Here is a 23,605-nt window from a genome sequence, read left to right as displayed (position 1 = left end):
AATAAACAGTTTTTTTTTTTCATTTATAAGTCGCTCTGGAGTATAAGTCGCAGGAAAAGCCAACCTATGAAAAAAAGTGCGACTTATGTATAGTCCGGAAAATACGGTAATAATGTCCCATTGTAACGGGACAAATAATACTCACAGAAAGTAGAATGACTTGTGGTAAAAAAGGATTGTGGATGAAAAAAAGAGTGTGGTTGTCCTTTAAGTTGAACCCCTCAAGTTAAAGTGATAAACAATAATAATAATAATACAAGGTGTGTTTGGTTTTTTTCCTTCTTTTCGTGACTTCCTGTTTAAACCTTTACAGTATTTTGTCATGCTCATTTCCTGTATTCATCAAATCTGGCATTTTTTTTATTTTTTTTTTTACTTTTTGGAGGTCAAAACGTTTAAGGGATGGATAAACACACAAGATAGCAAGACAGGACATTTTTATTCTCCTCAGATGAGGGTGAACATGCAGCTCTGCGGCCCCCTGTTGGCTTGCAGTCGACTGGATTGCCTACAGCAAGAAATGGCCTGAAGACAGGAGGATATATTACACAAACAGACCATGTTGCATTGCATTGCAAATAATAACAGTAAAGATGTAATTGACTTTAATGAAACAAAGTCCCATTGGCTTTTTAGCTATATAGCATTGACAGAAAAAGAATAAGGTTACAAGGTCAACGGAGACAGCCATGAAATCCCCTAACTAGCAACAACATATGCAAATGTTTCTATAAATAACTACGTACACATATCTTGTCTCCTCTTCAGTTCCACAGATGGTGAGGTACGTCCCAAGTACTTCTTTTTAAACAACGACTGACCACCATCTAACCAGAAGAAGTGCAAGAAAAACCGAAGGGATTGTGAGACGTGTGCACTATAATGGATAATTAGTAAGGAACATCTGCTGCATTAGGAGGTTTCCTTGTACCTGGTGGGCCGCCTCACATCTTTAATCACTTTTTGGCTCACACAATGGAGAGTGAGTGGCTGACTTTGATATGTCATTAGTATTAATCGCTCAGGTCCACTTGGAGGCATCAGTATGGCTCTGATGGTGCATCAGCTGAACTTCAATGGCTCCCAGTAAGTAAGAGTCAATGGTGCTTTATGAGCATTTTATGCAAACTGTAAAGTCAAAAGTTTTATATTTTTAGTATAGTTTTGAATTACAATTATTGATGTATCAGAGCCATAACAGAAGCTTGTGAAAAAAAAAAATACCGCTCAAAAGTTTGGGATCACTTGGACATTTTTTTGGCCAGTCTGAGATATGACTTTTTTTTTTGGCAATCCTGCCAGGAAGTCCAGCATCCTGAAGTCGCTGCTTCATTGCTGATACTGACACTGGCGTTTGACGGGTACTTTTTAGTACAACCTGTGAGGCATTTTTGTCTCAGATATTTGTCTTCTTGCACATTTGTGCATCGTTTTTATATCCTTGTTAGACCCAGTTTGTGCTGCTCTCTGAAGGGAGTAGTTAACAGCATGGTAAGATATTTTAGTTTTTGTTTAGATTTTTAGATGGGTTTTCTAATAATCGATTAGTCAATTAGTCAGAGAACTGACAGTTGTTGATAGTAGGCCTCTATGCAAATATGTAGATCGTTCTTCGAAAATCATCTGATTAATTTTAATTGTTTGTGAAATGGATAAAAATGTTTGTGAAATGCATGAAAATGTGTTTTTCTTTGGAAAACAAAGACATTTGCACTCATTGTGCGTCACACATCAGCTGGAGTGCGTCGCAGCCCCGCACACAACAAAAGTTCCTCCTGCACTAAAAGTGCTACACAGTGTCTGCATCCTCCCAAATCTGTACAGAGGCGGTACTCATCCCACCAGTAAATGGCCCTTGAGACAGGCCAGTTACTGGTAGTTGATGTGTTTTGACTTCATGGTATCCCTACAAACATTGTCTCAAACAGAGCTAACTAGTTTATGTCTGTTGTCTGGAAGAACCACTCCAGGTTTTTGGGGCCATCGTCAAGCTTATTTTCTGGATACCACCCCCAGACCAAAGTTCCATTGAAGACCTTGAGGCTACTATTCACTGTGTCTGTCATCAACAGTCTACATTATTGTTCTTTCATGTACCCTGGATTGGATATGCCCATAACTCAGCTATCAGCACCTCTATGTTCCGCTTGTGGTTTTCAGCCACCCATGTTTCAATCCCAGTAAGCCAAGGTTGTTTCTGCCCACTTCCGACATGCCTGCCATGCTTGGCTCAACACCCATTCTGCTCTGTCACGCATGTCAGAAGGTAACAAGAGATTGGCTGACCATTATTGCCACTCGCAACAAAGGGTTTGGCTTTCTTCCTGTGGTCTACCATTGGCAAGAGAATCCAGGTAACTCGCACCCAAATTCGTTGGTCCTTTTCTCATTGATTGTGTACTTAATCCCTGGTCTATCAGGTTTATCCTTCTGGCTGTCTTGAATGTGTACCCCGTATTCCACACCCCGCTCCTGAAGCCAGTGAAGACCAGTGTCCTGAGCCCTCCAGCAGTGTCTCCTCCTCCTCCAAGGTTAGTCGACGGTCACCCTGCATATGCTGTCAAGACGTTATTCGATGTCAGGAGGAAGGCAGTGGTTTTCAGGATTTGATCGACCGGGAGGAGTACGGTCCAAAGGAGCACTCTCGGCTATTCCGTCACTCATCCGTGTTATGTTTAGTTTTTTTTGAGGCAAGAGACTTGAGTCGCCAAGTGTCAACCGCTGAGGAGGTTATAGATGGGACCACGGAGCTGACTCACGGTTCTGGTTTCCATGTAATAGTAAGCTGCTAACAAGAATGTTTGGTGCCAAAAATACAGTAAGAGCACAGTTAGGCTCATGTAATATATTAGTAACTTACTGCACACCATTCGGTATGTTAACCGGAAAATGTACACACAATGAAGCAAAACGTTTGCCAAATGTGTAACCAAAAAACATAGTAACTGAGGTGCCTCAGTAATACCTTTAGTCTTACAGTAGCTGTCAATGGCTATGAAACTGCAGTTTTCAAAGTATGAGGCAAGCCTTGGAGGCACCAGAAATGTTTGGGGGAGACGTCGTAGCCTGAGAAAAATAAAGAGAAAAAGTGATTTGACGGCAATCTGACTTTTTTCCCATTGTGAGCAGAAATAAAGATAGATTGAAGTTTTTAGGGAAGTAGTAAGACTCAAGTGTGATTATTTAATTTGAGGTATTTTAAAGAATATTTTTCTTTTTTTCTTTTTTCTTTTTCATACTTTTATTTTTTAATCTCACTGAAACAATAGCATAATATTGATTTAGATTTTTGATTGACTTTTGTACTTTTGAACTGGTTGCTCTTGGCACGTGGTTGGGTGCCTCAAGCTGGGTGACGGTGGTTGGATGTGGGGTTTTTATTCTGTGTAGACAAGGAATAATATATGTTTTGTTGGGATGAGGTTGGAATTTTGGTGTTTAGGGGGTGGGACTAGATAAGTCTTGACTTCTTCCCTCGCCCTTTCGAGTTTTGTGTTTGTTTAAAATATATATAGGTATTTTTATTTGTATTGATTTTGGTTGGTTTGTTGTACTTTGGATGTTTTTCATGTATGAAATAAAGAAAAAAAATTTTTTTTACTTCAAATTCTACAACTTTTATTTTGAAGACTCCACTGAATGTCATTTTTCATGTTTGTCCCTTTAACTTATTGAGAGGTTTCCAGTGTAGACTGAACTATTTTCACCTTTTTATCAAACCTCTTCACTTTGACTTTGGACTACTGATTATTTAGCACCTTTTCCTCCCTTGAGAAGAATGGATCACTGCCCCCAGGGCATGGCGAATAATTTAGTAATTAAGGCCGAGAGCCGGTGTTTTCTACCCCTTTTAGTATGATCACCAACCACCCACTTTGCACAAATGTTGCAAAGTACAGTCTGAGCTGTTAAATAGAGTAAATGTGGCAGTGGAAGCCTCAACAGGATGCGTGAGTGACTTGGCCGAGGCAGCTGGCGTCCCGGCGTCATCATTCACAGACGAAATCGCCTCTCGAGTTGGCCGAGCGTGAAAAAAACAGCGATGAGGAGAAGGTACACCAGGAATACTTTTGATATGAGAAATTCCAAACATCTACGCTTTGTGCTTAGAGCGGGATAATCCCATTATGCCTCAGGTTACAGAGCTCACTTGAAAATAAACTGCTTATGTTTGCCGAGGAGTAACACTCCAAGGTGTGAGAAATAACATCCCAACTTTGACCCAAAATGAATTAGAACATCCAATTTTTGGGGCAAATAACCCAGATATTAAAAAAAAGAGAGCTTCTATCACAAGTATAACGGTTTTCTTGCCAGCTCATCTTGGTTGTTTTGGAGATGAAGCGCTTTTTCATTAGTCTGTCAGCTTTCATTATGACACCGGCAAATCGAATTAGTTTGCTGTATCTGACAGTTTTTCAAACTAATTCATCCTGTCAAGATAAAGCCCCAGCAAATGCAGCAGATGGTGTTTGTGTAACTGAGAGCTTCATCTTTCATTGCAGCACTTTGTAAAGTGAGAGAATCTCAGTGTTTCATATTTAAATGCTTATTGCGTTGTTGTTTTGGTTTTTTCAAAGAGCAATATTTATCCCTGAGCACGTTCATGTCTGTAAACTTACTCCATGCAATGTTGAACAAACTTACCTTATTTCTTTTTTAGTGGAAGCTTAATTCTTCAACAACTAATACAAAAAAATAAGAGGTCAACATTAAAAAATATACACTATCGCTTAAAAGTTTGAGATCACTTGCAAATGCATTTGTTTTCCAAAAACATTTTCATGCATTTCACAAACATTTTTATCCATTTCACAATTAAAATTAATCACATGATTTTCAAAGAATGATCTACATATTTACATAGAGGCCTACTATCAACAACTGTCAGTCCTCTGCATCAATCTCCTGGTACGGCTGCTAATCCAAGTTAATCATTTAATAAGGCTAATAGATTATTAGAAAACCTGTCTAAAAAATCTAAACTAAAACTAAAATCTCTTACCATGCTGTTAACTACTCCCTTCAGAGAGCAGCACAAACTGGGTCTAACAAGGACATAAAAACGATGCACAAATGTGCAAGAAGACAAATATCTGAGACAAAAATGCCTCACAGGTTGTACTAAAAAGTACCTGTCAAACACCAGTGTCAGTATCAACAGTGAAGCGGCGACTTCAGGATGATGGACTTCCTGGCAGGATTGCCAAGAAAAAGCCATATCTCAGACTGGCCCAAAAAAAATTCCAAGTGATCCCAAACTTTTGAGCGGTAGTGTATATTGTGTAAAAGGTATGACTGCTTAATGCTGCATTTCTAAAATGAAGAAAAAGACAGCCCATTCAATTAAATTAAAATTAGAGAAAAAAACATGTGCTTTGAGATGGTACCTTGTGGAACTCCCTTCAAATGAAATCAGAATAAAAAATGTTAAAATGTGTTAGGATGGTCATGTAATTCAAAATTGAGAGAAAAATTCAAATCTATGTGCACCGAGATGATGTCAGTATGACAGAAAAATAACACATACACTACATTTTTTACCTCTTCATAAAAAAAAACAGTTTGAATCCTAATCATTAGCCACAACCAGACCTGCAGAAAGACAACCAAACCAACCAACTTTATTCCAATGAAATAACAAATGCAATACAAAGTCATTTCACTTCCAAGAAAAAAACCCTACATGTATTATTTTCATCTTTTTTTTTTTTTTGCAATTGCAGTCGGTCTGCCAGGAAATATATTCCAGCCAGGAGTAGGTGGAGAAGTAGGAGGATTTTAATCAACAGCTTGAGAGGCGTCAGTGTGTAAAAGCTGCAGTGACACCAGCTATAAACTAATGACCTACATACTCTATTACAAGACACCTCAAAGAATTTCATTAGCAACGCAACCAGCTGACTCCGTGATTTATATGCTAAACAAGGAGATCTTTTGTGAAATAATTTATCGAAATATTAAATACTGAAAAGGCAGCTCACCCTGCTTGTCAGGTGGATGTGGTACACCATTGAGGCTGCGTCATCATCCTGATATGAGACATTTACTAACTGTTCTTTGTACTATGTATTAGGATTTTAGTGTTTGAATGTGATAAATCCTAATAACTCTACATTAAATAAAATTGTAGCTGGGGCTACACGAGTGCTGCCGGCACTCATGCAGGGGAGAGAGATGGTTCACTGAGAGGAAGATTCATTTCGTCATGTAATGCGACACTGTGAAGCAGACCATGATCACCACCATTGGGAAACTGGGAAGCATGGGCGTTTTCCAACATGATAAGGATTCTAAACACTCATTTGGTACAAAGAATAAAGTGCTGAAGTCAACAGAAACGCATCTTTATGTACGTTCCTAATCCCAGCTAAGGCTTTCAAACACTAATGCAGATACTTTTCCTTTTAAGGTATTTTGTGACATGGCACCAAAACCCAGAAGGGCTTTGATATGAAAAGGTCTTTAAACATAATAGAATATTAGCTCACAAAAAGGTGAATAATAGGAGGATTGTGTTGGCGCTGCTAAAGGGTCTATATGGATCACAAAGGTTAACCCTGGCATCCAAGGGTAGATTTGTATCAATGTTTGGAGATGAATGTTGCTTCCAGGGGATTGCAGTCATTTCTTCTCTTCGGTGATCCTCGGGGCTCCCACGTCGGATCGCCCCGGTCTGATTAATCTTAATGAATTATGCAAATAGCCTTTATCTCAAATGATTTAGCAATGTTTCTCTATTGTTTTATTAATGCACTTTTGAATTACTCTGTATAATCATGAAGCCTTTTTCCTCAGCCTGTTTATAATTCATCGCCAGCTCTTTATTAAATCCATGGCGGCCTCGGGTGGATTGCATGAGGAATTAGTCATTACTGTAATTTAATGATTTCTAACCAAACAAGAGACACACTGCTGGATTGCTTCACACACACACACACATACATACACACATACACATATGCACACACCACTTCTCTGGTAAGGCGATCCGGTAGGTTGGATTTGTGAGAGTGAGCTTTCAAGATTTTGACGAAATTAAAAATGTTGGGTAGAAAGATGTGTCTGCAGTGACTGCTCATACGTCAATTACAGACAGAAAGTCATATTTCTCATAAAGTGGAACTTTGCTCAACAAAATTGTTGTCAAGGGTGGTCGCCAGATATGAACATAATAACGCATAATGTATGTGTCACCATGTCAACTTGATGTCATGATGTTTATAGTGATGTCCTCAGCTTTGACGACTAAATTTTTGTGTGGTAAGAAATGTGTGAATGAATAGAAATTTTAATTGTGTAGCTGAGACGGTTTTTCTTTGTTGTCCATCTTCTTTTTACCATCTATCTTTACTTTCCATCGATTTATGAATCAATAGAATCCGTCTACCCATCAATGGAATCCATCCATCTATCACGAATTCACACATCCATCATTTATCCATTCACTAATCAACAATCTATCATTCAGACATCCTTTAGTCAGTAGAATCCATCAATCATTTTAATCAGTCCATTCATGTAGCCAATAATTTGTCTATCTATCTAGCCATTCATTAATCAAAACATCTTCATTCCATCCACCTATCGATCAATAGCATCATCAATCCATCTTCTTCCACTTATGCAGACCCAGGTTGCAGGGGCAGCAGCCTAAGCAGAGAAGCCCAACTTGCCTCTCCCCAGCTTCATTGTCAGGCCAGTTGAGAGACATAGCCTCTGCAACATGTCCTGGTCTTCCCGAAGACCTCCTACAGGTCGGATATGCCCTAAACATCTCCCCAGGGAAGCATCTTGGCCAGACGCCCAACCTCACCTCATCTGGCTCCTCTCAATGCAGAGCAGCAGTGGCTCAACACAGAGTTCCTCCCAGATGACACAGCTTCTCACCTGATCACTAAGGCAGATCCCAGACACCTGCAGGAAACTCATTTCAGCTGCTGAAGCTGTGATCTTGTCCTTTCGGTCACTCCCCAAAGACCATAGGTGAGTCAGGGTGGATCTGAGCCCACATCACTGCAGACGTCACACCAATCCACCTATCGATCACATGGTGATCATCTTAATGACTCATAGGTACTTGCAATCCTCCTTGGTGAAGGAGCTCACCGCCATCCCCAACCTGATTCACTTATCAATAGATTGTATCCACTCATCATCAATCCAATCATCAATAAACTCACTAATAAACAGATTCTATTCTAACAGAAATGGAGATGCTCCATATTGGTTTTCTTCCAAATTTGTCTTAGTTTGCACAGTTTTTATTTCTGAAAAATTTCCAATATTTATAATAATAGTAATAATAACTGTAACTTATTATTATTATTATTATTATTATTATTATTAATTTTTTTTATTCTGAAATATTTTCAATATTATTGTTATTATTATGATATATTTTAGTACGTTATAATATTATAATATCAATATTATTATTAAATAATTATTATTAAATATTCCAATATTAAAATAAGACAAATACTGCAATATACATGTTAAGGTATGGGAAAAGTCATTAAAAGTCAAGTCAACTAAAATAACATGAAAATAGTAACAATATTAGGATAACCTGGAATCCTTAAACACATCCTCTGAATATTATTATTGCTTCAGGTATGCTAGCGAGTGTGACTGATAATAAACAGATTGTATTCATGTAGCTATCCACTAATCAACAGAAATAGAGATGCTCCGTATTGGTTTTCTTACAAATTTGTCTTAGTTTGCACAAACAGTTTTTATTTCTGAAATATTTCCACTATTATTATTATTCATATTATAATATTACATTATAATATTAGATATATTATTATAATATATATAATATAATAAATATTATAATATCATTATTATTATTATTATTAAATAACTATTATTAAATATTCCAATATTCCAATATTAAAATAAGACAAATACTAAATTATACATTGTAAGGTATGGAAAAAGTCATTAAAATTCAAGTCAACTAAAATAACATGAAAATAGTAACAATATTATGATAACCTTGGCTCCTTAAACACATCTTCTGAAGATTATTATTGCTTCAGGTATGCTAGCGAGTGTGACTGATTCTTGGGGAGGTGTGATATTAGAATAGAAATATGAAAGGAAAACACCTTAGTCGGTCCTCGCAGTGCTTTACAATCAATGTAAATTGCATGTTTACATTCCAAATGTGAAACTTGGAAATCATTCAAGTCGGCAAACATACTAAACTAGGAAGCTTGTTGCTGTGTGGTTGCTGAAAAAAACCCCAATATCAATATGTTTTATGTTTCATGACATTGATTGGCCAATATTACCGGACAAATAGAAGCCATCTTGTGTCCATCCAGTCAGAGGGATCCGTTCATTCATCATTTCCTAGCATCCATCTGTCCCAATCAGACATTCATCCATTCACATTCCACTTTTATTACATAAACATGTATTTCCTTTGGAAAGACAATTTTGAGTTATTTTAAAGAGTATCACTTGAGGCCAAATCAAAACAACAAAGAAAAAGCACTTTATAGACGATGGCTGGTTATTCTATTTCATCTGCTTCCGGAAACAAGTACAAGGTGAATGAGGTCATTTTTTCATGGATGTTGACCTATTTCCTTTCTTACCAAAAACATGAATAGTGAATCCAAAGAGACGGTATCCTCCTTTAGGTTAGATTTATTGAGATAATACTGACATTTGCAATCAATAGTGGTCGTCAGGCTTTGAAAACAACAAATACTATTTCAACCTTTTGGTAGGAGCCCTCCATGATGAACCGCCACCACCCACCTTTCTACACATGGAGCCTTTGCAAAGCCAACTTGACATCCTAACAACTGTATAGTTTCAAATAAGAATGAAACATAATATATCTTCTTCATAAGGCTAAAAGGAATGAAAATGCTTGTCTCACTTGAGTGTCAACACAAATATGTATTGAGAGTCTTGGGAGAAAAAAGACTAAGGTTTCACATCACATTTTTCTCTTTTTTTTTGTTATGATCCACAGTCTTTGAGCTAATAAATATCTTCATGGCCGAGTCCTCTGGTCCATAGGAGTCAAACTATAATACAAAGAGACATTTGGCAGACAGTCGAAGACGGCTACTGTTGATGCTGGAGCTAAAGTCAGGAATCTTTTGGGACATGATGCCTCCTTACACTGTCCTTTTCTTAGAATGTCCATGACCAAAGTCCTTATTGGTCTCTGGTTTGGAACAATCCTCAAAAAAAAAAAAAGATGAAAGAAAAATTATATCCAAGTGTCCTACGGTGAAATAAACGACTGCTTCTCCCAAACGAGGCTATGCTGGAAACTATCGTGTGACCTAGAAAGAAAGTATAAAAAGAGAGAAGAGTTAGTGAAGAGTTCTTGTAAACAACAGTCTTTGATATGTATAATAAAGCACTTCTCTGCACCATCAATCATATGCAAACGTGAATGACACCTTCTTCAAATTGGAGCTGTGAGTATTCGGTTTTCGGTGTCACTTCATTTTTTCTACCAATACTCCTTCATCTGAAGGCAATCAGTTTGCAGGGAATTAAATATACAGCACTTTTACATGTAACTATGTAACAAGTGGTTGGCTGCACAGCGGTCGAGTGGTTAGCTCAGCTAGGAGACCTGAGTTCAATCCTACCCTCGGCCATCTCTGTGTGGAGTTTGCATGTTTCCCGGGTACTCCGTTTTCCTCCCACATTCCAAAAACATGCTAGGTTAATTGGCGACTCCAAATTGTCCATAGGTATGAATGTGAGTGTGAATGGTTGTTTGTCTATATGTGCCCTGTGATTGGCTGTTCCCCGCCTCTCGGGATAGGCTCCAGCACCCCCCACGACCCTCGTGAGGATAGAAAAATGAATGAATGAATGGTAAGTGGTCTATGATAAAGGCTTTGTGTATGATAATATGCCATATACCATTTCGCAGTTTGTTCAGTGATCATTCAATGCATCATCGTTGCTGTGAAACGCAAACATAAAACTCATAGATAACTTTCCGATACCACAGCTTAATAAATCCACCAAATGAAAGACAAACTGGTGTGCTCTCTACCTTTAACAAACACCAACCTTTGCCACTCCCAAATCCCAGGAGACATATAGATGTGACTTACAGAGACACATTCTCTAACTTAGGCTACTATGATTCCATCTGTTCAGCGATCATCTTACATCGTTCATTAGTGGTAGTAAGAGAGAAGGGGAGGGTCTAAATCTAATCTAAAAATTACAGCAGTCACTCAGTCACAGTGATAATGTTAATCCAAAATCGGAGAAGAACATCACACAAGCCAGCGGGAGGATTTTTTTCGGTGGACGTGCAAAAAATAAACATTTTATGGACATTTCAAAATCTTAAAACTTGTTTTTTGCCATTTGAGTTGGTTTTGGAACATAAAGCAATGCACTTAAATACACTCCTGATCCAAATTATAAGACCAGTTAAAAAAATCTTGACTGATTATATCAGTGGGGGCCTGCATTGCAGTGCATGCCCATAATAAAGTAATAATAATAATGAAATAGAAGAATAGTCAATCCCCTTGTAAATGTGTACTATTTAGCTTTTAAATTAAGTCTGTAACATCCTCTAAACTATCATAATAACTACACTAGATCATCTTGAAAAAAAATCTAAATTCTTCTACATTTGCTTTTTCCTTTTTTTCATAACTAGCCACCATCATCAACAGCAAACACTGTAGTTAAATGAAAAAGGTGACAAGCTGCGCCGTACATTTAAGAAAAAACATACTGTAGATTTAGTTGGCTTTGCACTGCCAACAAAAACATTTGACAAATGTGGTCCCTTTCCGAGGTGCGTTTGCTGCCATCTGGCATTCCCAGACATCGTTGCTGTAAGGATACAGTTGGCAGCGTAACAACAACAACATAACGCCACAGTATGTTTACTCTCCATACATCAGCAAGGCAGATTACTGTTATTCATGTTTTAAAAACCTTCGCCTTGTCCTCAGTCTTCCATATTGGAATTGAAATACAGTACAAGCACACACAGACGTGCAATGATATGAGGTTGGTGTTTACTGTCAAAAAAAACAAACAGATGCCGCCTCACCAGCTGGACAACGACAGCTTCCAAATGCAATATAAGCATCTTTTTTGTGAGGAGGTGTGATTTCTCCACTCACTGCGTTGGGAGACACCATCTCATTTTCACTTCCATGCGCTCAGGATTTGTGAGAGCGCCCCGTGAAACTGATTCACGTCTGGCTGCTGTTGCAGCAGCTGAGACGGAAGGGAGTGCGGTGAGATGAAGCCTCACAGCGAGCGCATTGAGGGTGTTGTGGGCGTCGCTGCGAGGGTTATTGGTGAGTAACCGGCGGAGGTGTAAGAGCAAGAAGAAGAAGAAGGCTCCTCGGGGTTTGACGCTTAAAGCTGCTTACCATCACAGAACAACTTGACTGACTGAGGGTTCAAACAGGCATGTGCCACCATTTAAATATCGTTAAATTATTATTTTAGTACTGATGCTTTCACTGCCAACTGAGCCAGCCTGCAGCAAAGACTTAATAGGCTATTAAAAGAATCAATGGGGAAAATGTATACTTGCTATCCATCATGTAAACATGTATAATATGCGGAGTTGCAAGGTTTTGGTCCTTTAGCTGCATCTTGTGTCAACAGTTCTCCTTAAAAGTGGTCACACTGTGCTTTGCTGTCACTTCTACACGGTTGCATGACAGCAATTTTTTTTAATTTTGTGGACTATTTCCAGTGTTATTTTGAGTCATGATAATGATTTCTATTTTGAAAGGTGGCAGCTGTCATCGATTACTTGTGAGAAGAGAGTCGACATGAATCAGAGGGCACCTATTATGCTTTTCTGATCTATAAATGTGGAATGGAATGAAATGGCCTTTATTGTCATTATACACAATGCACAACGAGATTGGAGAGCTTTTCCTTTCAGTGCAATAGTTAAGTTTAAAAGTATACAAAAAGTAAAGAAAAAAACATAGATCAGTTTAACAAGATATATACAAGATATCCAAGATATACACATAATATTGCACAGGAGAAGATATGTATTGCAAACACCAGAATATATATTAATTTTAGTGCAAATAATGAGTGGTGTATACAGATAAGTAAAAGTCACATATGAATGTATTGTATTGAGTGTAGTTAAAATGTAGTTAGAATGTTGTATTCTCTCATTAAACAATGCCAAAGTTTCTGATGATTACGTTTGCATGTTTGGTAGTGAGATTAGAGGGACCAATCACAGTGGAGTGGGTGTGCCAGGAGCATGGCCGTGGGTGTAATAAAATAAAACAGAGTGTTTTGGAAATTCAAGGAAATTCAGCTGGAAAAGGTGCAGATTGTGGAAGATCTAGAAAGCAGGTTATTGTGTGTAGCTGCTCTATAAGAGTCCACAACTCAAAACAAAGGGCTGAAAATGAGCACATTAGGTCCCCCGTAAAAGACACGTTTTTACTGCACATGGGTTTTGACTTTTGTAATGTTTAGAGTTTTGTTGGGGAATTGTTTGGGGGCTGCACGGTGGTCGAGTGGTGGTTAGAGCGCAGACCTTATAGCTAGGAAACCCGAGTTCAATTCCACCCTCGGCCATCTCTGTGTGGAGTTTGCATGTTCTCTCCGTGCATGCGTGGGTTTTTTTAAGTGGACTCCGGTTTCCTCCCACATTCCAAAAACATGCTAGGTTAATTAGCGACTCCAAATTGTCCATAGCTATGAATGTGAGTGTGAATGGTTGTTTGTCTATATGTGCCCTGTGATTGGCTGGCGACCATGTTGCACAACATTTATTATATGACTCACTAACATTCATGTCATGCCCTGGCCCACCTCTTCCAATCATGCCAAAAGAGTGGTAGCGTGTTGTCACACTAGCCAAACGTGCCAGACTTGAGGTGTGAAGTGGGCCCAAGCATAGCCCATACCATCGGCCTAGTGTAAGCACACCCTCATATTCAGATCATCTTTGCAATTGTGATGAGTTCCTCCGGCCTGCTTGTCCCTCCGCCTGTGTTTCTGCTTTGCTGTGGCAGTGTGGGAGATCCTGAATTATTAATCCGGCTAAAATAAAAGACTCGGGTCTCCTGTAGACATGAATAATAGAGGAAGTAGCTTAGTGACAGGCGTTTGCCGAGTCAAACACGACGGGGTGTGACGGATGGCGAACAGCGGCCCAGCCCTTCATCAACATCCTAATTCCACATCCAGTCACCCACAGCCTGATGTGTGATAATTGCCTCTGTATTTAGAATGTGATGCATTTCATCTCATTTACTACTCAAAACTCCAAATGAAAGGGCATATTTCGTTTGACATGATTTTTATACATTTTGTGAATTGATGCAGAAGGTCCACACGGGAATGAGACAAAATTGTCAAAACCCACCTTGGTGGTCTTAACTTTGTTGCCTGTACTGCAGCTCCATCCTTTGAGGTCTGGCAGCACTTTGCACTCTTCGCCGTCCATACAAGGATGCATCTGGCACCACCACTTCTGTGCAACAATGGACGCTGTGAGAAAAGTCACAAATAGCTTTATTTGGTTGAGAAATGTGACCAGAAAAATACAAACTTTTGAATATATTGTCCTGTGTCCTTCATTCAGACATGTTCTCACTAGATATTGTAGGATTTTGTACAAAAGGTGATGCATAGTCAGTAGGGATGGTTGATATTGGCATACAAATCAGATACCTGTTAATATCGGTATTGTTTTTTTCTGCTAATAATAATTACGGATAATGCATTTTGGCTGGATACAAGTATGGAACATTTCGTCATTATCTGTATTCATGTTTCAAGAAAATACTTATAATACTTACATATAATATAAGTAAACTTATATAATATAGTATATATATATATATATATTACTTATATAACTTATATTTAAACTTATAATACTTATAATAATAATAATTATGTATTCACTCTCCATGCGCTGTGATTGGCTAGTCACACACAGCAACACAGCATATCCCTAAACGGCTCGTTGTGTCATGGCCACTGTTTTTTTTTTCTAATTTGGCATGGAAAACTTTGCTTGAAAAATAAAGTGAACATAGAGTCACTATTGCATGTTTGCATGAATCACACAAATCATAAAAAATTAAAGTGCACTGTAATAAAAAAAAAATGTCAGTCTTATTTGTAAATGCAAACCCAGGAAATTTACCATCCACACAAGACGGAGCCGCTCTCGTCGTCCCCGCCACTTGACCCGGGAAACAGGAGCATTTGACAGTCTGCGATCGCTCCTCTATCTTGTTCTTGTTGCAGCATCGGTGCGCGGCGATGACTTCGCAGGTTCCCGCTTTCACATGAACTGGAATTAAAAAACAACATTGGATTTAGTATTCCGGTAAGTTGTTGCCTTTATGAAAAACAAATTAGTATTGCATATACTGAAAGTGAACTATTGAAAATGCGTAAATTATCGACATAAAACTACAGTGGAACCTTGGTTAGTGTCATTAACGTGATGCTAACTGGAGGCAGCAGTGTCTGTGTTGATTTTGTTGCCATGTCATATCTTTGGAAACAGTCGCGTCTTCAATAAAGGTAAAAGTAAATGTCATTTATTGTTTCATTTGACATTTATATGCAGTTGTATCTGTTTTATGCATATGAAACCACAATTGTAAAAGTCTAAAAATGTGTTTTGTCTTAGCATTGTTGAAGCTAGTGGTTAATTAACAAAGAACTACAGTAATGACATCATAAATGGGCGACGGCACTAACTTCCGGTTCCTGTTGCTAGCTGCTAACAACAACTTTTTGTCATAAAAATTCATAAAAAGACACCTTGATACACACAGTGTATTAATAACATGACATGACACATGCCATATGGTAGGCTAACTGGCTAACTCCCTTGGCTAACTCAATATAATGTTTAAAAGTGGGCTTTAACAAACACAGACTATTGGATTGGAAACCATCACTCTTGTGTGTAAACACTTCCACTGTCCAAGCAGCAAGGTTTTAATGATACAGACCGACTGTAGCGCTTATCTCCCATGACTCTGCGAAGCTTTCATTGTTGAATACACACAGGCTTGCTCACCAAGCACTTATACATTATGCATGCAGACCCCAGGAGTTCACATACACAGCGCAAACACACGTCGGCAAAATGTTCAATAACATCACTCTATTGAGGAGTGATTTGTCTCAGAGAGAGAGAGAGAAAAAAAGCAGCCGGTCCAGAAATCTGGCATTGTGGACCAAAAGGATGGTCAGACAAGCTTTCCGCAGCTGTAGATTTCTGTGTTTGGTGTTGAAAGAGTCCTTTGAGGGGCCTTTGGAGTAATTTCTCAGTACAGTAGTCCTGCCTCTAACATCCAAACATCACAGCTAGTTGAAATCCAGGTCATCCCCCGCGTGGTGGAACCCGGTCCAGCCCCTCATGGCATCATATCCTTGAGATGCAACTAATCCACTGACCCCACACTCCAACCAGAGTATGAAAGATATAGAACAACATCTGGTACACCTGCACAACTAATGGGAACTGACACAGGAGCTGGATTAGAAATGCATGCTTGTAGATGCCTGCAATGTGTGGCAGATATTATTTTCATGCGACAGTACTCCCTCATTTATCATGGTAAATTCATTACAGACCTGACCTATTAATTTCCACCAAGTAGGATTCCTAATTTACAAAGTAAATATTTTCATACTTAGAGCAAGTAAAACTAGAAAGCCTGTTTACGGTCTTGTAAATAAAAATTTTTGACACGAAATAACATTGCTACACTCGGATTCCCCAATAAAGTAGACATCATCTGAGAAAAAAGGACATTTCAGACATAAATAAGACTGGTACTCGTGTGTTGTAATCGATGTATTCTGTATGTGTGGAGGACAGGAAGTGATGTCAAGGTTTTTATCTTGGATTATGGCTGCAACAATTTTTACCATATTGCGTTTTACAGCTTCAAAGTAAGGAATGTTTTACAGTGCCCGATGACAACATGAAGGTGCGGAGAAGCAGAGAAATACAAGAACGCAGCTTGTCTTAGCCGTAAATACATATTTTGTGTTTACATTGTTCGCAATGGCTTGCAGGAAGTGTTTTTTGGGGTGTAAGGGAAAGCTACAAAGCACAAGTGGTTGGAGTTCCTGATTCCGTACCATTCATTCATTAATTCATTCATTGTTTTCAGGCGAGAGGCGGGCTCCACCCTGGACTTGGTCGCCAGCCAATCACAGGGCACATATAGACAAACAACCATTCACACTCACATTCATACCTATGGACAATTTGGAGTTGCCAATTAACCTAGCATGTTTTTGGAATGTGGGAGGAAACCGGAGTACCTGTAGAAAACCCACACATGCAGCCTGATTCCGTACCAACAAAAGACAAATATTTTAATCTGTGAACAGCATTTCATTCTGGACTGTTCTGTGAACAGGGGCCAGTGTGCAGCTAGACTAGCCGAAAAACTGTTGCTGAAGCCTGACGCCATTCCGACATTACTTGGTCGTGTTGAAGAGTCAGAAGAGCAAACGGTAAGTAAAAATGTATCAGTGTCCTAACTGTGTTTAGTTTATGTAAGTCATGGAACAAACACGGTTGCCTGTGTAGCATTATAGAGTGCGCATACACACATACACTAAACTTGCTAATAGGCATTTCCCACAGCAACCAGTGGGTCTACCCAAGTTTTTTAAACACTGGTAGCCTGTAAAAAAAGTGTAATGATCAAATTACATGTTACCGATGCTGGTAAGGTTCTAGGTTAGCTTTATTTAAAGACATGTAGTGAAGCCTTTTTTTTTTTTACAAAGCTATCCTTTGAGAAGTGGTAGCCACATACACAGGCACATACGTATCTCTGTTATAACCTCATTAAAAAGTCAATTTTACATAAAAGGTGACCTTTAAATTAAGTCCAATCAAAAATCTATACTGCTGTTCTATATTCATTGCATTCTTTCATCTGTATTCCAAGCATGCATTTACACCTAAAAGCTGAAATAAGCGGGTTAAAAAACACTGCAAACAAAACAGAAAACGTTATTTGAACACTTTTGAGGTTCCTTTCAGAGAAAAAACTTGATTACAACCGTAAAGATTTTCAATTTGGATCCTGATTTGGAGCACAGATTGGAGCCAGTTTTCATCTTCCCATTAGCTGGCAATTGGGAGATCTCATTTACAACATTAAAAACATTTCTCCCTCCGATCAATACGGCACCATTCACACTCACACGAAAACAACTGTGACCCCTGCGAGTTTGCTTTGTAACTTTAGTAAACATACTGATGCACAATAAAGAAATAAAGCATGTTTTTCAACGTTTTGCATGTAAAGAATGTTTTGTCCTTGGTGTGATTATCTTTTGAGGCATCGCACACCCATTGTCAAGTTAATTTGTAAATAGTCGGAATTGCGTGGCTGGAATAATTAGATGTGCACGCGGACAATCGGCAATCATGGAGCAGAGTAAAATAAGTCAGGAGTGTTTGTTGTCAGTTTAGAGAAAATCGTCTCACCAAAACACAGAGGAACACTGCAACACATACAGAATAGGACAATATTATTTCTGCTCCAATGACAGTATTTGAACAAAAAACTTCCTGCTTCCTTTTTGTCTGGGACTCAATCGGCTGTTTGGGGTCGAGTATGTGAAGAGAAGGGTTAGCTGCTAATTAAAAATGAGTCTGCTGGACGAGGTCACACACTCCGTAGCCGGACTTCAACCCGTGAACAGGATGGGAGGTCAGAGAACAGGACACGGGAGGTTTGGAGTGGGGGGGTTGTCGGTCTCAGCTGGTAAGCCTTCAACTGAGAAGTTGTGCCAGGGTAAAAAGTTATTTTGTAAAAAGATAAGAGAATCTTTACAAAGAATTTAGAAAAAGTGTGGATGATACAAAAAAAAGCAGCAGTGCAGAGATTCAATGGAGTAAAATAGTGTCATTTATTTAAATCTCTCCCAATAATATTCAAATGACTAAAGGCGAGCTTTTTGGGGAAGCAGAATGTGAGATGAGATGAATGTTATGTTTCAGAATGAGACACTTTTGCATTTCTCAACTAGAATGAATGTTATTTTGCCCAGGGAATTGAACTAAAGCTACACATTACACATCAACCACAGCATGACATTTTATCTTATTACAGTGTTTTTGCCTGACAGGCTGGTCTTCTGACAGTGAGACTTCTATATGAAAAATACAACCCTTGCATCCCCATTACATTTTTTCCCGAAAAATAATTAATTAATAAATAACTGACAATATTAAAATATTGTAAGTCAGCCATAGCATGTCTGACATGACATATAGAAACAAAGTCCTCCTCCCACTCTGTGACAAAGTGCTAACTATTAGGCTTCTTACTTTATCTTTCTTTTCCACTCCATTTGAATCCCTTTATGAAAGGGTGAAAGAAAATAAATTTCTGGGGATCACAATCGATGAAAATATGAGCTGGAAATCTCATATTACAAATATACAACATAAGGTGGCCAGAAATATTTCAATATTGAACAAAGCAAAATTTGTTCTCAATCAGAAATCACTCCACACTCTTTATTGCTCTCTGGTTCTACCATATCTTACTTATTGTGTGGAAAATATGGGCTAATAACTATAAAAGCAATCTTCACTCACTAAATGTACTGTAAAAAAGGTCAGTAAGGATAATTCATAATGCCGCCTACAGAGAACATAATAACGTAATAGCTTAAACCTGCTGATATAGTTAATCTTCAAACAGCTAAAATAATGCATAAGGCTAAAAAATAACCAATTACCTAAAAATGTCATCCAATACTTCTCTACAAGAGAGGAGAAATATGATCTCAGGGAAGAACTACATTTGAAACACTTATATGCTAGGAGTACGTTAAAAAGCCATAGCATTTCAGTATGTGGAATCAAACTATGGAATGGATTGAGTAAGGAACTCAAACAATGCACAACGATGAGCCAATTCAAGAAACAATACAAGCAGTTGATGTTTGCTAAATACAAGGATGAAGAGTCTTGAACCAGTCATGATGTGCTATATATATCACTATATTGATAGTTACTATGGTAACCATTATGTCATTGGATGGTCATATCACCTTGAACTATATACCTTAAACTATATTAGGAAAGCAGGAAGTGAACAAATGTAACAGTTACTGATTGTAAAAGTACCACATGGAGGGGTAGGATTTAAAAAGCTTTGCTTCTTCCTACTCCTTTTGGACATGTGGAACTGTGAACTGATTATGTGATGCATTCAATTGTAATCTGATGTTCAAATGAAATAAAAACATTACCATAACCATTTATTTAGGTTTAAAATAAATTGAATGATACATGGGGTCCTGTAGATAAATGTATGTAGAAGTACATGGGTAGGTTGGAAGGTGGGTTTGTTGGGGGTGGATGAAAGGATGGATATGTACTATGTAGGTAGGTAGTGTTGTGTTGAAAAGTGTTGCCGGATGTGCACCGCTGCTAATGTTAAACCCTAAGCGCTATCTATTATTTACATGACACACTAGATCTCTTTCACACGTGAGCGTACAAATGATTTGCTTTCCTTCCGTCGACCTTGCAGGCAACATACAGTCATACAGGAAGCTCTACAGGGACGATAATAAGTCCATGTGTTGTGTACAAGGACGCACTGACAAAGCACTGAGACATATGTATGTACAGTGTGTGTGTGTGTGAGTATGATCACAGTCATTGATGTCATGTTTGTTATGTGGTCCGGCAAACCACCACGGTGACCCTGTCATCCGGATGAAGAACAAAGCTGCACTTCATTCGCTATCAGGACAGAGGTGGACGTGGGCAAGAGGTCCTGTCTAATGTCTGTGTGTGTGTGGGTGTGTGTAGGTGGGTGTACATGATCAATACATTTCTATTAAAGCACTTAGGACTGCCAGGAGTTAGAATCACATCAGCAGGAAGGAGATGGGACAGAAAGAAAGGTGAAAGGACAGAGACCACTAATGAGGACTGGCGTACAGCCCAACCCTCCCAGACGATCAATGCAACCCTCTGCAGCACATTCATATCCATTGACTGCTGATTGATAAATGCCAATATATAAGCACAGCCATTTAAAACTGAGCATGTCTGCTCCTCGCATGTCTGCTTTTTTATTACCCAAATTAAAAAATAGATTAAATAGCAAATATGTCACGAGAGACATTCATGTACTTTATTATTAATAAGCAGCGTTTTGAAGAAGTTGATTAGTAAGTTGTGTACTGCTCATTCCTTTTCCAAGGGCAATGCTAATTTATAAATAAACATGTACACAAATCCACTATTTATTTTTATCGGACCTGTCATATTGCTGTCAAGCATACTTTCTTTGTAAGATAAGCGTACACACTCAAGCATGTTAGTGGTAGTGTCAATATGTGGAGCTGCATGAGTGCTGTCAGCACTGGGGAGCGAATGACGAAGATCCGACATGTGACTATATGACAACGTGAAGCAGAGCATGACCCCATATTTTGGAAAACTGGGCTGCATGAAAGGCTTCTGAAATTTTCTGTTTATTGTTATGATTAGACTTCTCATTAGCCACGTTTACATGGACCCAAATATTCCAATTCCATTCGGGTTATTTGCTCAAACGGAAAGAATCTAACCTTTGTATAAACGTCATTCCGAAAGAAATGTGCCAATCCGAATGAATATATAATCGGATTCACAGGGGTGGAATATTCCTTTCCCCAATCCGATTGAGGTATCTTGTACCCGCTCAAATGGAAAGTTGTCAGACTGCGTTCTTCTTCGTGGTGTTTTTCTTCTTCTGTTGTTTATTGGCGGTTGGCAAGCAGCTTTCGTGTGCATGAGCACCATCTGTGGAACAGAATCTAAACCCTTCTATACGCCATTCACAAGTCCAGTTTTATAAAATATTAGCAAGATTGAACTTTATCTTTTCCTGTTCCCGGGTGCGTTCTTTCAGCGAATGCTGAGATATGACGTAACACGCAGCTCGAGACGTTCTTCGATTAAAAAAAATGGAGGCGAGCAATCGGCACTGGACTGCTGCGGAAAGTTTGTTTTTGATTCAAACTAAATTTTAAGACTGGGCGAACAAAAAACTGGTAATGCCGAGTTATTCCAACAAGTGAAAGAAAAACTCGAGGAAGTCGGTATCACGTGATGTTGGTGTTTACGCTTTACTGGGCATGCCCTATTGACTATTCTGGTTGATTATAGCGGCGCATGTAGACACGCAATTGGAATATTCCTTTTCATGTATAACATTGCTTTCGGAAAGAGAAAAACTCCTCATGTAAACGTGGCTATTGTCTTGTTTAAAGAAACGACCAATGGTCTTGCAGGTCTTTCAGAAATAAATAGAAAGACTGAAAATAATCGTTCAAGTTAAAAACATGACACATTCAGTCATTCGACAGTACATTCACAAACGTCATAAAGTAAATGTTTGTTTGTGATGCAACTTCATTCAGTAAAATTTTAAAAGACATGCTCAAGCAGATTAATTTAGTGCTTAATAACAATGTGTTGCCAGATGTTTCAATGGATAGTGAATTGACACTGCTATACAGGCTGTACACTGACTCCTATGTATCTATACACTATCATATGCTATAATATATGTAAATGTACTTTCCATAGTATTGTCTCCTGACACAATACAGTATGCATTTAAATTAAAATACAATTTGTTGTAACGCCAATAAATCCAGCACAGAAAGCAGCACATCCATTACACTGTGACTGTGTCCATTGTACCTTGTTGCCGAGCTCCAATTGTCTGTATGAGTGGACTAATCATTAGGGTTAGCCACCAGTGGTGTGCAAGCTACAATCAAACAATTGATTTAACATGCAGGTGGGGCGGCATCGTTTTAACAAGCATGTCCCAGCTGTCAGCTGCACGGCTGACTCTATCAGCCTCATCCGGCCACTCAAGCACAAGAAGATACAGTGATGGAATAACAACACGGACAACAACGGTGTCTGTCTGTTGACGCTAAAAGACACTTCGTTGAACATGAAGACGATACGCAGGGGAGCTAAACCATGTAAAACCTGTAAGACCTTCATGAATAAGTCAGAAAACATTTTCACTGCGCTATTTTAAGAACCTTAATCCTCAACACTAATTGCTCATTTCCTGTCAATTTCTGCAAATGGAGAAAAGACACCTCCGTGGAATCTTACACCAGTATTCCTAACTCCATCCCTCCTGGTTTTACAATGATACATTTGGAAGCAGCAAGCTGAAAAACAGCAGCTGTTGAACATCAGAGACAACAAGGGACACATTGTCAACATCAGCAGTGAAACCACCCGTATTGACACTCAAGTGCTAGATGACATCTAGCCGACGCAGTAAATACAACCACAAGGGAAATCAGACAACGTCAATACAGCAGGAAAGTCCTTGTATGGAAGAGGAAGATGATGAAAAGATGAAGAAACGACAGGATAACTCTTTTATGTTAACTCACAATGAACACTGTTGGCTACTTAATTGGTATTCTTTTGACAAGGCAACGGTAAAAACTACAGCTGCTACTGCAACATAAAGACAAGGGACAGCGAGGCTTGAATATCAATCGTCTCTTACATAACATGAGACAGGAAGATGAT

General features: G+C 38.7%; 1 protein-coding gene across 1 annotated transcript in view; it reads right to left on the bottom strand.

Annotated features, from left to right (window-relative positions):
• Nucleotides 1-9,655: 9,655 nt before the first annotated feature.
• tafa3a (TAFA chemokine like family member 3a) overlaps nt 9,656-23,605 on the bottom strand; it is a 78,677-nt gene continuing 64,727 nt past the window's right edge. Inside the window, exons 3-5 of the mRNA XM_058055230.1 lie at nt 15,176-15,325; nt 14,387-14,511; nt 9,656-10,319 (exon numbers count right to left, since the gene is read on the bottom strand). Coding sequence (XP_057911213.1) covers nt 10,308-10,319; nt 14,387-14,511; nt 15,176-15,325 — 287 coding nt within the window. The 3' untranslated portion in view covers nt 9,656-10,307. The remainder of the gene's footprint in view (nt 10,320-14,386; nt 14,512-15,175; nt 15,326-23,605) is intronic.

Source organism: Doryrhamphus excisus, chromosome 18, assembly GCF_030265055.1.
Source record: "Doryrhamphus excisus isolate RoL2022-K1 chromosome 18, RoL_Dexc_1.0, whole genome shotgun sequence".
Lineage (NCBI taxonomy): Eukaryota > Metazoa > Chordata > Actinopteri > Syngnathiformes > Syngnathidae > Doryrhamphus > Doryrhamphus excisus.
This window is presented reverse-complemented; position numbering and strand designations above follow the sequence as displayed.